The sequence below is a fragment of the Leucopleurus acutus genome (assembly GCF_964270905.1).
Source record: "Leucopleurus acutus genome assembly, chromosome: 13".
Classification (NCBI taxonomy): Eukaryota; Metazoa; Chordata; class Mammalia; order Artiodactyla; family Delphinidae; genus Leucopleurus; species Leucopleurus acutus.
In genome coordinates, this window is record NC_139155.1 from 85080250 (window position 1) to 85096031 (window position 15782).

At 49.4% G+C, this 15782-nt stretch overlaps 1 protein-coding gene across 4 annotated transcripts in view; it reads left to right on the forward strand.

Annotated features, from left to right (window-relative positions):
• Nucleotides 1-9606: 9606 nt before the first annotated feature.
• The window catches only part of AACS (acetoacetyl-CoA synthetase), a 45334-nt gene continuing 39158 nt past the window's right edge, over nt 9607-15782 (forward strand). For all 4 annotated transcript variants that reach the window (XM_082853304.1, XM_082853305.1, XM_082853306.1 and 1 more), the window contains exons 1-2: nt 9607-9839; nt 14254-14357. In XM_082853304.1, the coding sequence (XP_082709430.1) occupies nt 9707-9839; nt 14254-14357 (237 nt within the window). In that variant the 5' untranslated portion in view covers nt 9607-9706. The remainder of the gene's footprint in view (nt 9840-14253; nt 14358-15782) is intronic.

A 15782-nucleotide genomic window follows, 5' to 3' on the forward strand; every position in this document is an offset into this window, starting at 1 on the left:
TTTCCCTTTCAGCACTTTAAATATGTCCTGCCACTCCCTTCTGGCTTGCAGAGTTTCTGCAGCTGAAAGATCAGCTGTTAACCTTATGGGGATTCCCTTGTATGTTATTTGTTGCTTTTCCCTTGCCTTGACTTAGTTTTTAAATCCTTTCCTTATATTGCTTAGAACACCCTGTGTGGATTACGTAAAATCATTTGAATGTTATCCCACAAGCATGTGTATATATATATATATATATATATATATATGTGTGTGTGTGTGTGTGTGTGTGTGTGTGTATATGTATAGATACATAATATATGTGTATATATAGACACATATATATTTTTTCTCACATGGAGGAAGACTTGGATGCTTAAAAATGTTCACTCAAAACAAAAAAAATCAACAAAAAAGAAGGGACTTCCCTGGTGGTACAGTGGTTAAAACTCCATGCTCCCAAAGCAGGGTGCCTGGGGTCGATCCCACAAGCTGCGCGGTGTGGCTGGGTGGGGGTGGAGGGGGAAGAAGTGTTCACTCATTTATTCCTTTATTCATTCATTGGCCTAGGCCTGCGGTTCTCAGAGTGTGGTCTGGGTTCTAATTACATAAAATGCGATTAGTCGTAAGTTGTTTGCATTTTTCACTCTCATTTTCTCACAAATGTACGGTGGAGTTTTCCAGAGGCTTCAAGACGTGTGATATCATAATAGATAGACCGCTGCATCTGAGATGAAGATTCAGCTGTTTTCGTTAAGGGAGATATTAGAGATTTGTAAAAACGGAAAACGATGACACTCTTCTCACTAATTTTTTTTTGTTTTGAAAAGTATAGTTATTTTTCCAAAAATATGTTATTTATGGTACCATGTAATGAACTTTTTATTATTTTTAAATGAATATATATATATATATACACACACACACATACCTATATATTGGTTCTCAGTTTTTATTTCTAAGTTGGATAAGCTACAGAAACAAAAGCTTTTGGGGTCTTCAGTAAGTCAAAGAATATATAAAGTTCCTCACCTTAATCTGTTTGGGCTTCTATAACGAAAATACCATCAGTTTGGTGGCTTCAAGATTTATTTCTCACAGTTCTGGAGGCTGCGAAGTCCACGATCAAGGCAGCCTCGGATTTGGTGTCTGGTGAGGACCCGTTTCCTGCTTCAGAGACAGCTGTCCTCTTTCTGTGTCTTCATATGGCAGAGAAAGAGAGCTAGTTTTTCTTATAAGGGCATTAATCCCATTAATGAGGGCTCCACGTACATGACCAGTTCACCTCCCAAAGGCTTCATTGCCAAATACAATCACATTGGGGGTTGGGTTTCAATATGTGAATTTGGGGGAACACAGACATTCCATCTATAGCAGTCCTGAAACCAGAAAGTTCAAGACCTGCTGGCAAAGTTAAGCGATCACATAGTACACAGTTCAGAGGAACAAAAGGGTGTTGGGTGAACACCAGGTCTTGCTCCTGCCCTGCCCCCGACCACCACATTCTCCTCCCCAAGGCGACCCCTTCATCAGTTTCTCATGAGTCCTGCTGGGGATGACAAATGCCTGCAGTAGTAGGTATGCGTATACATTATTTAACAAATAATAGTATATTATACACACTTTTCTGGTCCCTGTTTTTTGGTTGTTTTTTTGTACATACCCCTCAGTTTGCTGTACCGTTCTTTGGCTGATAGTACCCCATTTTAATGGATATACCACAATTTATTTAAGCATTCCTTTATTCCTTTATTAAGGATATTGGTAAATTTGTTCTCATCAATGGCTGCACTTCCTAAATTGACTTATTTACCTTATGTGCCCATTGTGTTTCTGTGATTTTTATGCAAGTGGTTGCACTTAGTGCAAATATAAAACTATGTAACATTATTATATAACACAATGTAACACTGTTTTGTGACATAACACAATATATTGTTATTGAGTGTTTAGTTTTGCCGGTAGTCTTCTAGAAACTAGGCTGTTAATTTCATTTTACCCATCCTTCCCTTGGTGCAGAAAATCGGAAACCAATCTGTGGTGATCGAACAAAAAGGTGCATTTACATCATTAGTCTAATGCAGCTGTCCCCAACCTTTTTGTCACAAGAGACCGGTTTCATCGAAGACAGTTTTTCCACAAAAGGCAAGGGAGTGGAGAGATGGCTTAGGTGGTAATGCGAGCCATGGGGAGCACCGGGGAGCGGCAGGTGAAGCTCCACTCGCTCTCCGCTCACCTCCTGCTGTGCGGCCCGGTTCCTAACAGGCCGAGGACAAGTACCGGTCCATGGCCCAGGGGTTGGGGACCCCTGGTCTAATGGATAAGCTTGCTTTCTTTTTTCCCCCAAACATGTCATTTGTCCCATCTATTCCAGTTGCAACACAATGAGGCTTAGCGTTATTAACCAGAGTGAAATGAAGAGTGGTAGTATTTAATCCCAGGGCTCCTTAAGGCAGGCCAGTTTCATTCAGGGCCCAGGGATTTGGGGTTATTCTTCAGTGGTGTATATGCACTAAGATTTTGTGTGTTCTGTGTGCTGTGGACCAACTAAGCCCGTACGCCACAACTACTGAGCCTGTGCTCTGGAGCCCACGAGCCACAACTACTGAGCCTGTGTGCCACAACTACTGAAGCCCGCACACCTGGAGCCCGCACTCCGCAACAAGAGAAGCCACCGCAATGAGAAGCCCACGCACCTCAACAAAGAGTAGCCCCCCTCGCCACAACTAGAGAAAGCCCACACACAGCAATGAAGACCCAAAGCAGCCAAAAATAAATATATAAAATAAATAAATTTATGAAAAAAAAGTTATCTCATAAAAGAGAATGAAATCAACATTTAAGTGTCAACGAATTGGAGAAAGAAAAGGAATCTAAAGAAAGGATTAATGATGAAACCTGTTCAGGTCTAGACAAAGGTCAGAAAGGCCCCTATCAGATTATGGGTAAAAATGTATCTGTGAAAAAATACGTATTGAGTGCCTACAGTTTGCCCTGCATTATGACAATGAATTCTCTCCTCTCTTACATTTGTTTTTCTGTGTCGAAATTCTTCTGGAAGTGTTTTATTTCAGTGATTGCAAGTCTCTGTTTATAAGGCTGGTCAGAAAATAATACCACCATTAAAAAGTGCTGATTTAAAAAATCTGAGAATGCAAATATAAGCTATACATACATATTCTATACATATCTGTATGTTTCGAAAATGTTTCAAAGAACAGAACTGGATGGGAATTCCCCGGTGGTCCAGCGGTTAGGACTCGGTGCTCTAACTGCCAAGGGCCTGGGTTCAATCCCTGGTTGGGGAACTGAGATCCTGCAAGTGGTGCAGCACGGCCAAAAAATGAAAAAGAAAAAAAAAAAAAAAAAGACAAAGAACAGAACTGGAGAAAATAACAGAAAAGGAAACAGATCATTATGGAGCCTTACCAGAGCTAGAAGCTCTGAACTCAGGTTAAATTATCTTTTTATTTCTAGAGTTATATGACTGGAGTGTCACTTTCCTCCTTCTTCTACTTTAGTATTTTCAGTCACATGTATATATTTATTTTAATTTGGCTCTAGCTCCCACCTTCACAAAAGTCTCAAGTTAGCCTGTGAACTTATCTCTAAGAGTGATTATTTCTACAGTCACAGATTCACTGTTTTGCAAGTATACCATTTTCATCACATGACTTTAAACACACCCTCTGTTGTAAGTACATAATAATCAAAATCTTTAATAAATCCTAAAAATTTCCCCCGAATAGCACAAAGCATTGCACTGTGTATATATTCCAACATTGTATTAAAATAATTAGCATTAATTGAAAGCATTACTTTATTCAATATAAACATTTAAAATAGGCATTTCTGGGAGTTCCCTTGTGGTCTAGTGGTTAAGATTCAGTGCTTTCACTGCCCTCGCATGGGTTCAATCGCTGGTCAGCGAACTGAGATCCCATGAGCAGGGTGGCAAAAAGAAAAGACATTTAACTCATAACCCAGTTCCAGCATTTCTTCAGTTTTTTATCCTATACACAAAAAAATGTAAGTGGCTTGGTCCTCTTTCTCAGCCTCTGAGTTTGGGTAGGTAGTGTATTACTATTTAGAGAAGAAATGCTCCATAAATGTTGAAAGATTGAATTCCTGTAAGGAAAAGCAGAGTCATTTTTCTAAGGTTTTGTCCTTGGGGTGGTGGGACATTCCGCAAGGAAGTGAAGATCTAAGTCTCCAACAAGACACAGGCCTGCCTTGAAATGCCTGCATCGCTTAGTCGTGTCATGGGATCCGACCACAGTCACCTTTGCAAGATCCCTCAGCTCCTCAGACCTCACCCCAAGGCAGCACAACCTTGGAGACCTACGATATGTGCGTGTACGAAACACAAACATATCCTGGTCCTGCCCTAAAGAGGCAAGCTGATAGCTTCTCAAGTTCATTTTGTCTTCAGGAGGGGGAATGAGTGTGGTCGGACCAATTGGGGCAGGGAAAGCTTCAAATGCCTCCGGCACGTATCACATCTGTAATTCTCAAGAGCCCAAAGGTTAACTCAGACCATGCTCACATCAAAAGTAGCCCCCTCCTCACCTCCACCCCCCGCCACTCTCTAATCTGTGACTTTATCACCTTCGGGCACTTCTCACTAACTTGAGTGATCTGATGAATTTGTTCACTTTCTTCCCACCGGACTTTGTCGGGTTCCCTCTGATTCCCCCAGCGCATTGAGTCTCGCACATACTAGGAGCCCACTATACACATCTGAACATCTACATGAAAGACTAAGCATGTCTCAGACACTTCAGACGCAAATCCCCCCTTTAGCCCCACAGGATCGGCTCGGGGCTCGACTGAACGGTGAATATTCTGGGATTGGGGGAGACAAACAGTTGCTGCAGGACTGAGTTATCAAGGTGACAGCACTCCGCCTCAGAGGTCGAAGTAGGACCCCGCCCCGCGGCCCAGCGCCAATTGGGCACGGCTTTTTCCGAATCCCCTTTTCGATTGGCTGAGAGGCGCGGCCTCGATGCACCGCCACGCCTTGCGATTGGTGGCGCTCTGGCCCGCCTTCCTCGGTGCGACGTACTGGGCTGATGCGAGGCCAGGTCTCTGCCAGCCAATCAGTGTGCGATCTGAGTGTGGTTCGACCGTGCGACTCGGATCCCTCCGCCGCCGCCGCCGCCGCCGCGGGCGCGGCCTCCTGGCGGGGCTGGTTGCACCCGGTTAGGCTTCTGTTAGGGTCGGGGCGGGGTCCGGTATCTTGGGAGAGGGCGTAGAGAGTGCCGTCGTGCTAGCTGGAGGAGAAAGGGACGGAGGCCGGCGGCTTTGTCCAGAGGGCGCTTTCCCTCCTTCTAAGGACCCCCTCCTGCAAATTCTGACTCTTTCGTGGCATTCTAAAAGTTTAAAAAACAAAAACAAAAGAATCTCGAGTACAAATGCACACAATAAGTAAAAGAACGCTAATAAAAATAAAAGATTTCAATTGCCCGAAATTTCCAAAAGAAATGCCCAGTAGAGACTTATAATACAGACAGCCAAATTCTGAACCCTCAGTATCTTTCATCGCCCCATAAGTATTTATTGAACTGCTACTTTGTCCCGGCAACCGTGCTGCCCTGGAAGCACACCAAGGACTTAGTTTCAGATGGTGATTAGCGCGGTGGGTGAAAAAAAACGGCCATTAGGGTGGAGAGTCTGGGCAGTATTTTGAATTGTAACCACCTACAATGAGATGGTGGGGGAAGCGTGTGTGTGTGTGTGTGTGTGTGTGTGTGTAAATAAGATTTCTCTGCATCTTATTACACCATCTATCCCCCCCTTCACCATTTGTGCCCCCTGACTAGAGACAAGTTTTCAGGAAATACAGTCCTTCTGGGAGCCTGGCTCGTGAAGAATGAACTTTGCAAATACATAAGAAGCCAAATCGAGCCAGAGGGTGGCAAGTCACCTCATCTGGTCCTCGTGTCTTGCCCTGTTGAAACAATATTGAGGGCTTCCCTGGTGGCGCAGTGGTTGGGAGTTCGCCTGCCGATGCAGGGGCCGCGGGCTCGTGCCCCGGTCCGGGAAGATCCCACGTGCCGCGGAGCGGCTGGGCCCGTGAGCCATGGCCGCTGGGCCTGCGCGTCCGGAGCCTGTGCTCCGCAACGGGAGAGGCCGCAACAGCGACAGGCCCGCGTACAACAACAACAACAAAAAAGAGAGAGTATAGAGAGGAAACCATGGCAAGCCTTAGAGGACTTGTACGGCTGTTTTATATCTGTAGGTTTAAATGAGGCCTCTGCTTGCAGGAATACCTCTTTCACCAGAAGCACTTGGCTCAGAAGGATTAGGGCTGTCTTAACACCCAGTACACAGTGTATCGCCGAGTTGTGCGTGATCTTGAGTGGCTGAGTGTCCTACAGAAAACACAAGAAAGTGGCCTGTGCCCTCTGGGTGTTTGCCTTAAAAAAATGAACAACGTTAAGAGTTGCGAGTTAAGTTTTATTTGGGGCAAAATGAGGACTGCAGCCCGGGAGACAGCGCTTCAGATAACTCTGAGAACCTGCTCCAAGGAGGTGAGGGGGGAGCCAGGATATATAGGAGTTTTGCAACAAAGGGCGGGTAGCCGGGAATGTCAAAAGATTCTTGTTAATTAAAGAAAACCAGACATCTCAAGTTAAGGGATTTAGGGCTTTTCTATGTATGGGAAGATGCAAGAGTCTGGGCTCACTGAAATCATTCCTTTGAGATGCACTTCAGCTCTCTGGGGCCAGTATCCTGTATTTTCACATCCAGAGTTTCCTCAGGGCTCACGGGCTCACGTTAGAGGGTTGCAATCTTTGGTGACTGTGACATCCTTTGTTTATTGATATGGCAGGAAATATTCCATTTATAAATATTCCATTTATCAAGTGGTAGAGATCAGTGAGCTGTAGGGGACATTTGCATTCATGTTACACATATTTCCTGCCTGCCATGTGCCACCACAAGGAGAAGGGACCCTGCTTTCATGGAATTTCATGGCAGTGGAAGAAGACAGAATAGAAAAAGTAAAGAAATTAATAATCAGAATGATTTAGACTTAGACTATGAAGGAAGCAGAGCGAAATACTTGTAGCTTGGGGAAGGGGAAGGAAGGTGTATCTAATTGTTGGCTGGCTGGGGAGGGCCTAAGGGAGGGGATGACAGTTGGACTAATAACAAATGTCTATGTCAGGTGATACCAGAAGTGGTCCAATTCATCCAGAACCAATTTGCCAAATGCCAGTGTGCCAAATAAGCAATTCACTGGGTCAGCAGAATTGGCCAGATTTACCAATCTATCAAAAAACAGGTTTTATGTGAAAACCACCGATAAAATTTCATCCCATCCTCCTACTCATGCTTTTTGTAACCCAATGAGCCTTGCATTTTCCCATGCCTCAGCTCATGCCTCTGTATGCCACAGAAAATATTCACCCACCTTTCATTTCTTTTATATGTATTTGACCTTCATCAAAGCGTATGTCAAATTCAACATATCCATGAAAGCTTTCAGTTCTGAACGAAATCATGAGAAAAGTACTTATTTGGCACTTTCATAGGAGATCACACTGAGGCAGGAGGTAGATGGGCTCCAGGCTAGACGTTTACAACTGGCCTCCTGTTCACACTTCCTGAGGGGAGAAGAAGATGGGCTCCAGGCCAGACATTCATTACCAGTCCCCTGTTTACATTTGCTGAAGCAAGAGATAAACGGACTCTAGGACTACATATTTATGACCAGACTCCTGTCTATATTTTGAGATCTGCACCTCGATTTAAAAACCAGTAAGAGAAATAGGGTAAATAACCAGACATTGGACATTTTTATGGCAGGAACAGAGTGGGACTAAATCCTGTTAAAAGATCAAGAGGTCATACATCTCTGATCCTTGGGGCAAGGGAGACATTGCACATGCGCAAAAAAGCTCCTTGGGGGTCAAAAAGGAGGGGACACCACCCCATAATATGTGATGCTAAGGTCGTCGTATAAGCATCTGGGCTGTAATCCATGTTGGAAAGAAGTTGCACACGCATGTTTGGGAGGGTCCTAGGGCAGGGCAGGTGGGGAAAAAGAAACCTACTATGGATCGGGCTCTGGGGACCTTGTGGTGACCAGTTAGACAGGGATTTTGCTCCCGTGGAATGTGCATTCCAGTGTTAAAGGGATGAACATACATACAGGAATCCCTCGCAGATGAGTCTTCTTCTGGGTTGAGATGGACTCATGCTTTCACAAAGGAGATGACTTGCAGATGGAGCTAGAATTGGTCCAGAACTTGGAGGTCAGGGGAGGGGGATATTCTGGAAGCACCCTGTCTTAAGTTAGAATCTATGTTTCTTTGTCGTGACTGGGAGATGGACACTATTTAGGATTAAGTGGTGGAGGTAGGGGGTGGCTTCCTAAAACTCCAACACTGCAAAAAACTGTATTGGGGGAAGCTGATTGGGTTGCTGTTAGAATAAAGAACGACGAGGAATATGGGAAGGTCCCTAGCACAGTGCCAGCGTGCAGTAAGATTACAGTAAATAAAACTTCAAAATACATCCCATCCCATTTTTCTCTCCTTCTCCACAGCCACCATCATCTCTTGCAACATCATCGTAACCAGCCCCCCTGCTTATGTCCTTACTTCCTGAAGGCTATTCTCAACACAGCAGCTGGAGGGATTCCTATGACAGCTATAGTCAGAGCATGTCCCTCTGTTCACCACCTTCCAATGTTCTCATGTCACCCAGGGTAAAACCAAAGTCTTCAACAGTCTCCAGGACGCACCTGAGCTTCCACCTCTTCCTTTATTGACCTTGTTCTCTACTCTAGGTCTCTCTAGTGAAAGACATTGGCCTCCCTGCTAGTTCACTAACCACGTCCAACACTCTCCTGCCTCAGGACCCTAGCACCTGCTGTTCCCTCTGCCTGGAAAATTTTCTCCCAGATACTAAATAGCTCACTCCTTCTTCAAGTTATTGATAGAAGTACCCTTTTTAATGGGACCTTCCCTGACAACATTTTTTAAATAGAAACACTCCTCCCATGTTTTCTACCCTCCCCTGATTTTTCATAGCAGTTATTACCTTTTATTATATGAGTGATAATCTGCATATTACTCTATTATGTATATTATGATACTCCTTGGTATACTGTTTTTTATTGTATATATTATACTGTGTATGACATATATATAATGTATAATACTTGTTGATTGACTCCGCTTCTCCCCACACCTGTCCCCCACCCCTTGTCTCTTGTTGACAGAGGGCAGGAATTTTGCCTCGCTCTGTGTTGTATCTGCAAAGCCCGCACAGTGTCCGGTACCCAGCAGGCGCTCGGTAAATAAGGGCAGGAAGAATAAATCAATCGTGAATGAATGAACACGTGAACGAGCCTGCGGCCTCTCGCCCTTGCCCTCCGGCGCTGCTTTAACCCCTTCGCTCTCCAGGTGAGGTCGGGGAGCCCGGGCCCAACGCGCCTGCGCAGCCCTACCGGGTCAGCAGGCTCAGGCTCTAGTCCCGGCGGCGGCAGCACTCCTTTGCGAGGCGCGGCGCCCGCGGAGGGTTACATTCGGGGCGGGGCCGGACAGCCGAACGGCGGGACCTTCGGGGGCGGGGCTTGCTGAGAGTCCAGTTAGGGCTGCATCTCCTCTAAAAGTTGATCCACGTCTGCTGCTCCGCTCAGCCCGGTGTCCCGCGGCCCGGTCCCCATCCCCGCGCAGCCCCGGCCTTTCCGCCGGTCGTCCCCGTCGCAGCCATGTCCAAGGAGCTGCGGGGTGGGCGGGAGGAGATCCTGGAGTGCCAGGTGATGTGGAAGCCTGACAGCAAGAAGAACACGCAGATGGACCGCTTCCGGGCGGTCGTGGGCGCTGCCTACGGCCTGGCGCTGGGTGAGTGCGGGGCGCGCGTCCTGGGGGCTCCCCGGCCACCTCCCGGGGCCAGGAGCTTCCAGAAGTCGGACGCCCCCCTTTGGGGGTCCGAGGGACCACCTGACAGAGGGACCCTCCTCCTGGGGTCCCGGGCACCCCCTTTTCCAGGGCGTTGGTGTCAGGGTCCTTTCTAGTTGTTGGAATGGTCTCCTGATTTCCAGTCTCCCTCCTCTGGGGGTTGGACGAGCCGCTGGCCGGGGGGCCCCTCCCCAGGGGTGGGACATCTTCTGACTGTCTGTGCGGGTTGTCACCTCCTCTGCTTTCAGGGAGCCGGTCCCCTCTTCACTGCAGCATCCGTCTCCCTGAGAGTGTTCCCCATCTGGTCTTGGAACCCCTGTGGACTGAGAGGTCCCTTGCTAGGCGTTCCTACCTGTGAGGTGTGCTCCCTGGGGTCCTGCCCTCGAGCCTTGGGGGCTTCCTCCCCGACCCAGTGCCTTTCTGGCTTTTAGCTCTTCCCTTCTGTTGGTGGGGAGTCACTTGTCAGCCAACAGTACCTCGTGCTGCCCCCTCATCCCCTCCCCAGGCTGACCCTGCTAGAGGCCAGCATGGATTCTGGGCACTGGTGGTCAGGTAGGAGTCTGCCTCTGGGATTGGGGCCGAACTCCGTCCCCTCACGTGTTTACACTCCCAGCCCCGAACCGGACCTAGGCAAGGGCCCCCCTTCCAGCTGCCGCCCTGGCCTCGGGAGCCACCTGGCTGGGTGTGGACCTGGGCGAGGAGGCCCTTTTCCGGATGAGACGCTTTCCCCCCGCATCCACCTGGCTGGTCTACCTATACCTTCTTCACCCTCCCCGCCTCAGGGGTTTGCAACTCATTATGGCCCTTTCTCTCCTCTTCGGGCCCCTCCGCTGGCTGCAGGGACCCCTGTGTTTCTGTTGGTGGCATCACAGTTCTCAGGGAGCCTCACAGAAATGGAGGCGTGGGCCGTCTGACTTCTTACCTCGTCCCCTTTCCAGTCCAGCGTCAGCATCTCCCCTGGGGCCCTCGTTTCCTCTGCCCTGAGCTGGCTGGTTTCCCTGCTTCCTGCTGTTCCTCCCTCTGCCCTCAGTACCGCCTGCGTGCGGGCTCTGCCTGAGCAGCCTTGATGCACAGGCCCGACTCTGTCACGCCTGGGCTCCAGGGCTCACAGCGGCTCCTTGTTGACTGAGGATTTGCAAACCCTGCCGCCTGGCGGCTTCCAAGTCCTCCGCAGCACGGTGGGTGTCGTGGCCTCCACGGAGCCCCTTCCCTTGGCTAGCCCAGCTGCACCCCTCTCCCGCCCTCCTGCCCCCTGGACGGTGAACCCCTATAGACAGGTGTGGCTTATTACTCGCCGGGCCTTCTTTCAGGTAGTAGTTGGTAATGTGTGTTGGATTGGGGGATAGACTTTTTTTTTTTTTTTTTTCCTGCGCCGCACGGCTTGTGACATCTTAGTTCCCCGACTAGGGATTGAACCCAGGCCCTCGGCAGTGAGAGCACGGAGTCCTAACCACTGGGCCACCAGGGAATTCCCTGGGGGACAGACTTGATTCCTAAGAAGAGCCAGGAGTGGAACTGCATTCTTCTGTGTTACCGTGCTGTGGTTCCGTCTCTCTTTCCTCTGCCAGCTGTTCCCCCTGCTGCTTTACAGAATGATTTCACAGAAGGGCAGTCCTGTGAGGTGCGTGAGACTGAGCTGTAATCTGACTGCCGGGATTTTGAAGTGGCTCCACCACTTACTAGCTGTGTGATCAGAAGGAAGTCACCCGATCTCCCGAGCCTTGGTTTCCTCACCTGTAAAATGGGCATAATGAGAGGACCCGTATCGCTGGGTGACAGATGATCGGGCGGAGCGACCGCCCGCACCCGGCCTGTGGGGTTCGCTGAGTAGACACTGGCAGAGGCACCAGTAGCTCCCCGTCTGCCTGCCCAGCTCCTCTCTGCCCTTCAAGGCTGGGACTGGTGGCCTGCGGGCCATGTCGGGCCTGCAGACTTAGTTCGGGCAGCTCACACACCGGAAGACCGCATAGGAAAAGTAAGATTTGCAACTTCTTTTGAAAACCCAAAGGCCCGTGCTGCTGGGTCTGTGTGCTCACGTGACGGCATCAGCTGAGCTGAGTGGGGCTCCTCTCTTGGTCTGGGGGTGGCTTAGACCTTGGTGTTTTTCTTTCCTCCTCTCCCACGACTGGTGGTTAACCCACCCCGCTTCTCTCCTTTCCGTGGGCCTGGCCCTGGCCCTGGGCGTTTTGGTCTTTGCTTTAAGAGCCAACTCAAATGCTGCCTTCTGTCTGATTATTCTCTCTGACTGTTTTCTCCTCTCCTCTGCTCTCCGAGTGCATGGAATTCGGACTTTCAGCCTGTCTTGCCTGGTCATTTATTTGTGAGCAGCATGTGGGATCTTAGTTCCCTGACCGGGGATCGAGCCTGTGCCCCCTGCAGTGGAAGCGTGGAGTCTTAACCACTGGACCGCCAGGGAAGTCCTCAAGTGTCTTTATACCACAAACTGCAACTCGCCTCTGCATGCCAGCATCTGGGACAGAGCTGGCCAACAAACAGAAGGCTTGGTCTCTGTTCTCCAGCAGCTCAGGTGTACTTGTGGGGAGAAGGCTCGTGCAAAGGTAGCAGCGCTGAGCAGCGGGGGTAGGAGTGCGTGCTGTCCGCCTTCTGAGCTCCGGGTCTATCAGGATGCTGTTGAAGAGGGCTGGCAGGATCTTGAGCTGAGACTTGAAGGTGTAGGCTGGTCAGAATTCTCACAGATGGAGAGGAAGGAACAGGTGAAGTGGCAAGCGAGACTTACAAACGCGGATGCCTGCGGGGACCAGGCAGGTGACGGGTATTAATAACAGCTAATATTTAGTGAGCGCTTCCTGCACGCCAGGCCCCATTCGGGAACTTTACACGGATTAACTCACTTAATCCTCAGTAACCTGGCCAAGTAGCTGCAGCTTTGATCTCGTTTCCCAGCCGAGAAAGTGGAAGCTCAGAGTCTTGGTTGAGATCTCGCAGCTGTGAGCCGTGGAGCTGGGCTCAGTGCTCGTCACCGCCGGGTTAGGTTGCCTCTCGCGTGGGTGTGAAGGGCCAGGTGGGGCAGCTGTTAGCTGCTTCAGCTGACTGTCACCGTGTGCAGTGACAGGGCACCAGCTACCTATTGCTGCGTTGCAAACCACCCCAAGACTTAGTGACGTAAAACGACGGTAAATGTTTAGTATTTCTCAGTTTCCGCGGGCCAGGCTTCTGGGAGTGGCTTAGCTGGTGGTTCTGGCTCTGGGGCTCCCGTGGCTGCATCCACCCGTGGGCTGGGGCTGGAGGCCCACTTCCCAGGGGCCGGCTCACGTGGCAGTGAGTCAGTGCTGGTCGTGGGCGGGAGGCCTCCGTTTCACGCCGCCTAGGACTGCTTGAGTGTCCTCACAACATGGCCACTGGCTTCCTCCAGAGCAGGTGATCAAGGCGGAAGCTGCGGTGTCCTTAGGACTTTGGGACCCGGCCGGGCTCAGCGGGGGGAGGGGACGACACAGGGATGTAGATACCGGGAGGTGACACTCGTTGGCCGGCTTCCATGGCCAGACGTCCTGCCTTCTCAGGAGAAGCCAGAAATCCTGCACTTTACTTGGAAACCGAGTTTAACGTCGGCCCATTCAGTTCCTTAGCTTCGCGCAGACTGAACTAAACGCGCCGGTGGTCCGTCCCCCAGGCTTCCGGATCTCAGCCTCTGCGCTGGGGGGGGGACGGCGGGGGACACGTGTGGGCAGAAGCCCCGGGAGCCCCTGCTCGACTGGAGAATCGTGTCGATCCCTGGGCTGCGTCGTGGACGGTGGGAAAGTTTCCGCTCGAAGCCCGCCCACTCCTCCGCCGTCCGCTGGGGTCCTCGCGGCGCTGAGATGCTGCTGTGACTGCTCGCTCCCCGGGTCGGCAGGCTGGTTATATCCTCCGCCCTCCCGGATGCTGTGGTGGCGCCCTTGGTGATGATGGGCTTTCCAGGTCTTCAGGGGAGGCCCTGCGCCGTCTCTCGTGTCAGCCCGGAGGAGTTTTTGGTGCTGGAGCTCTTTGCAATTTGTGAGGACCAAGGTGACTTAAAAAGCACTTACATAGATTGCCTGAGGCCTCACAGCTAGTAAATGCCCAAGCCAGGGTTTGAACCCAGGCCTTCTGGGTCCAGAGTCCATGGTTTTTAGGCATGGTGGTTAAGGTATAAAATCACCGCCTTGTGACTTTTATTCATTTGGGAAGTAGCGGTGGTGGGTTTGCTTTAACAGAAACTAAGATGCCCTGCGCTCCCAAGACCCTCTCCCATCAGGTGCCTTCGAACCCCTCAGACACACATAACTCTAACGTGTATCCATCTTATCACTGAACCAAGACTTTCCTCCTAAGATTTGTTGGAGTTATGTGCCTTTTTTTTCTTTCTTTTTTGTTTCAGAAAATTATGACGACTTATATCATTGGTCAGTTGAGTCATATTCTGACTTCTGGGCAGAGTTCTGGAAATTCAGTGGAATTGTCTTCTCACGCACGTATGATGAGGTAAGAAGAGATTGTGCTTACACATTATCTTTTCGTGGTTCTGATCCAAAATGAAGTGTTAATTTTGAGGAAGACTAAATCATATCTTCTTTTAAAATCCCCACATCAGCGGGAAGAAATCATTGCCCTAGAGAGTTGGCAGGAAAGTGTGTTGGGGTCACGGACCTCATGGGGACTCTGCAGGCTCCGGGCCCCCCGATGTGTGTGGACCCAGGCCTTGTCCTGGGAATCTGAGTGATCCAAAGAGTAGGGCATCGCTGTATTTTTATTTTATTAAAATTTTTTAGAACTGCGGTAAAATACACATAATACAAAATTTACCATTTTATCCATTTTAAAGTGTACAGTTCAGTGATGTTCCGTACACTCACATTTTAAAAATTGATTTGTTTTATTTATTTACTTTTGGCCGCACTGTGCGGCCTGCGGGATCTTAGTTCCCCAACCAGGGATGGAACCTGGGCCCCCCGCCGTGGATGTGTGGAGTCTCAACCACTGGACCACCAGGGAAGTCCCCATACTGTAATGGTTTTCCCTTTTTAAAATTTATATATTTATTTTTGGCTGCGTTGGGTCTTCATTGCTGCGCGTGGGCTTTCTCTAGTTGCAGCGAGTGGGAACTACTCTTTGTTGCGGTGCGCGGGCTTCTCATGGCTTCTCATGTTGCAGAGCACGGGCTCTAGGCATGTGGGCTTCAGTAGTTGTGGCATGCGAGCTCAGTAGTTGTGGCTCACGGGCTCTAGAGCTCAGGCTCAGTAGTTGTGGTGCACAGGCTTAGTTGCTCTGCGGCATGTGGGATCTTCCCAGACCAGGGCTCGAACCCGTGTCCTCTGCATTGGCAGGCGGATTCTCAACCACTGCACCACCAGGGAAGCCCCCTGTAATTGTTTTTTAAACTATCAGTAGTTTTGTTATTTACCTGGATTTTAGAGATTTTTATTTATTCCCTCAATAAATATCCAGGGAATAAGAAGTCTGTTGTATGTTTGGTTTGATTATGGGGTGAGCCATTCTGAAAGGTTCACCTGAAGGAGAAACCAAGGTTCCAGCCCTGATGGAGGAGGCACGGATCCAACTCCCTAAAAACTGTGGCAGGGTGTCCGGTGGGCCATGCACTTTGATCTCCTGGTTTCCACGCTCTGGTCAGCCCTGGAACATGTGGTAGCTGCCGTGTCTGTCTGTCTGTCCTTTTGTCATCAGCATCACTCATAAAGTAGGTGCTTAATAATTAACAGACTAAACTAGTGGGGCGGAGTTTTCCCTTGGCATTAATTTTTTTTAACTTTAGTGAGGAATAATTGATACATCTAATTTGTTTTTTTTATTTGGTTGCGCTGGGTCTTAGTAACGGCAGGCGTGCTCCTTAGTTGCAGCATGCGAACTCTTAGTTGCGGCATGCGTGTGGGATCCAGTTCCCTGAGATTG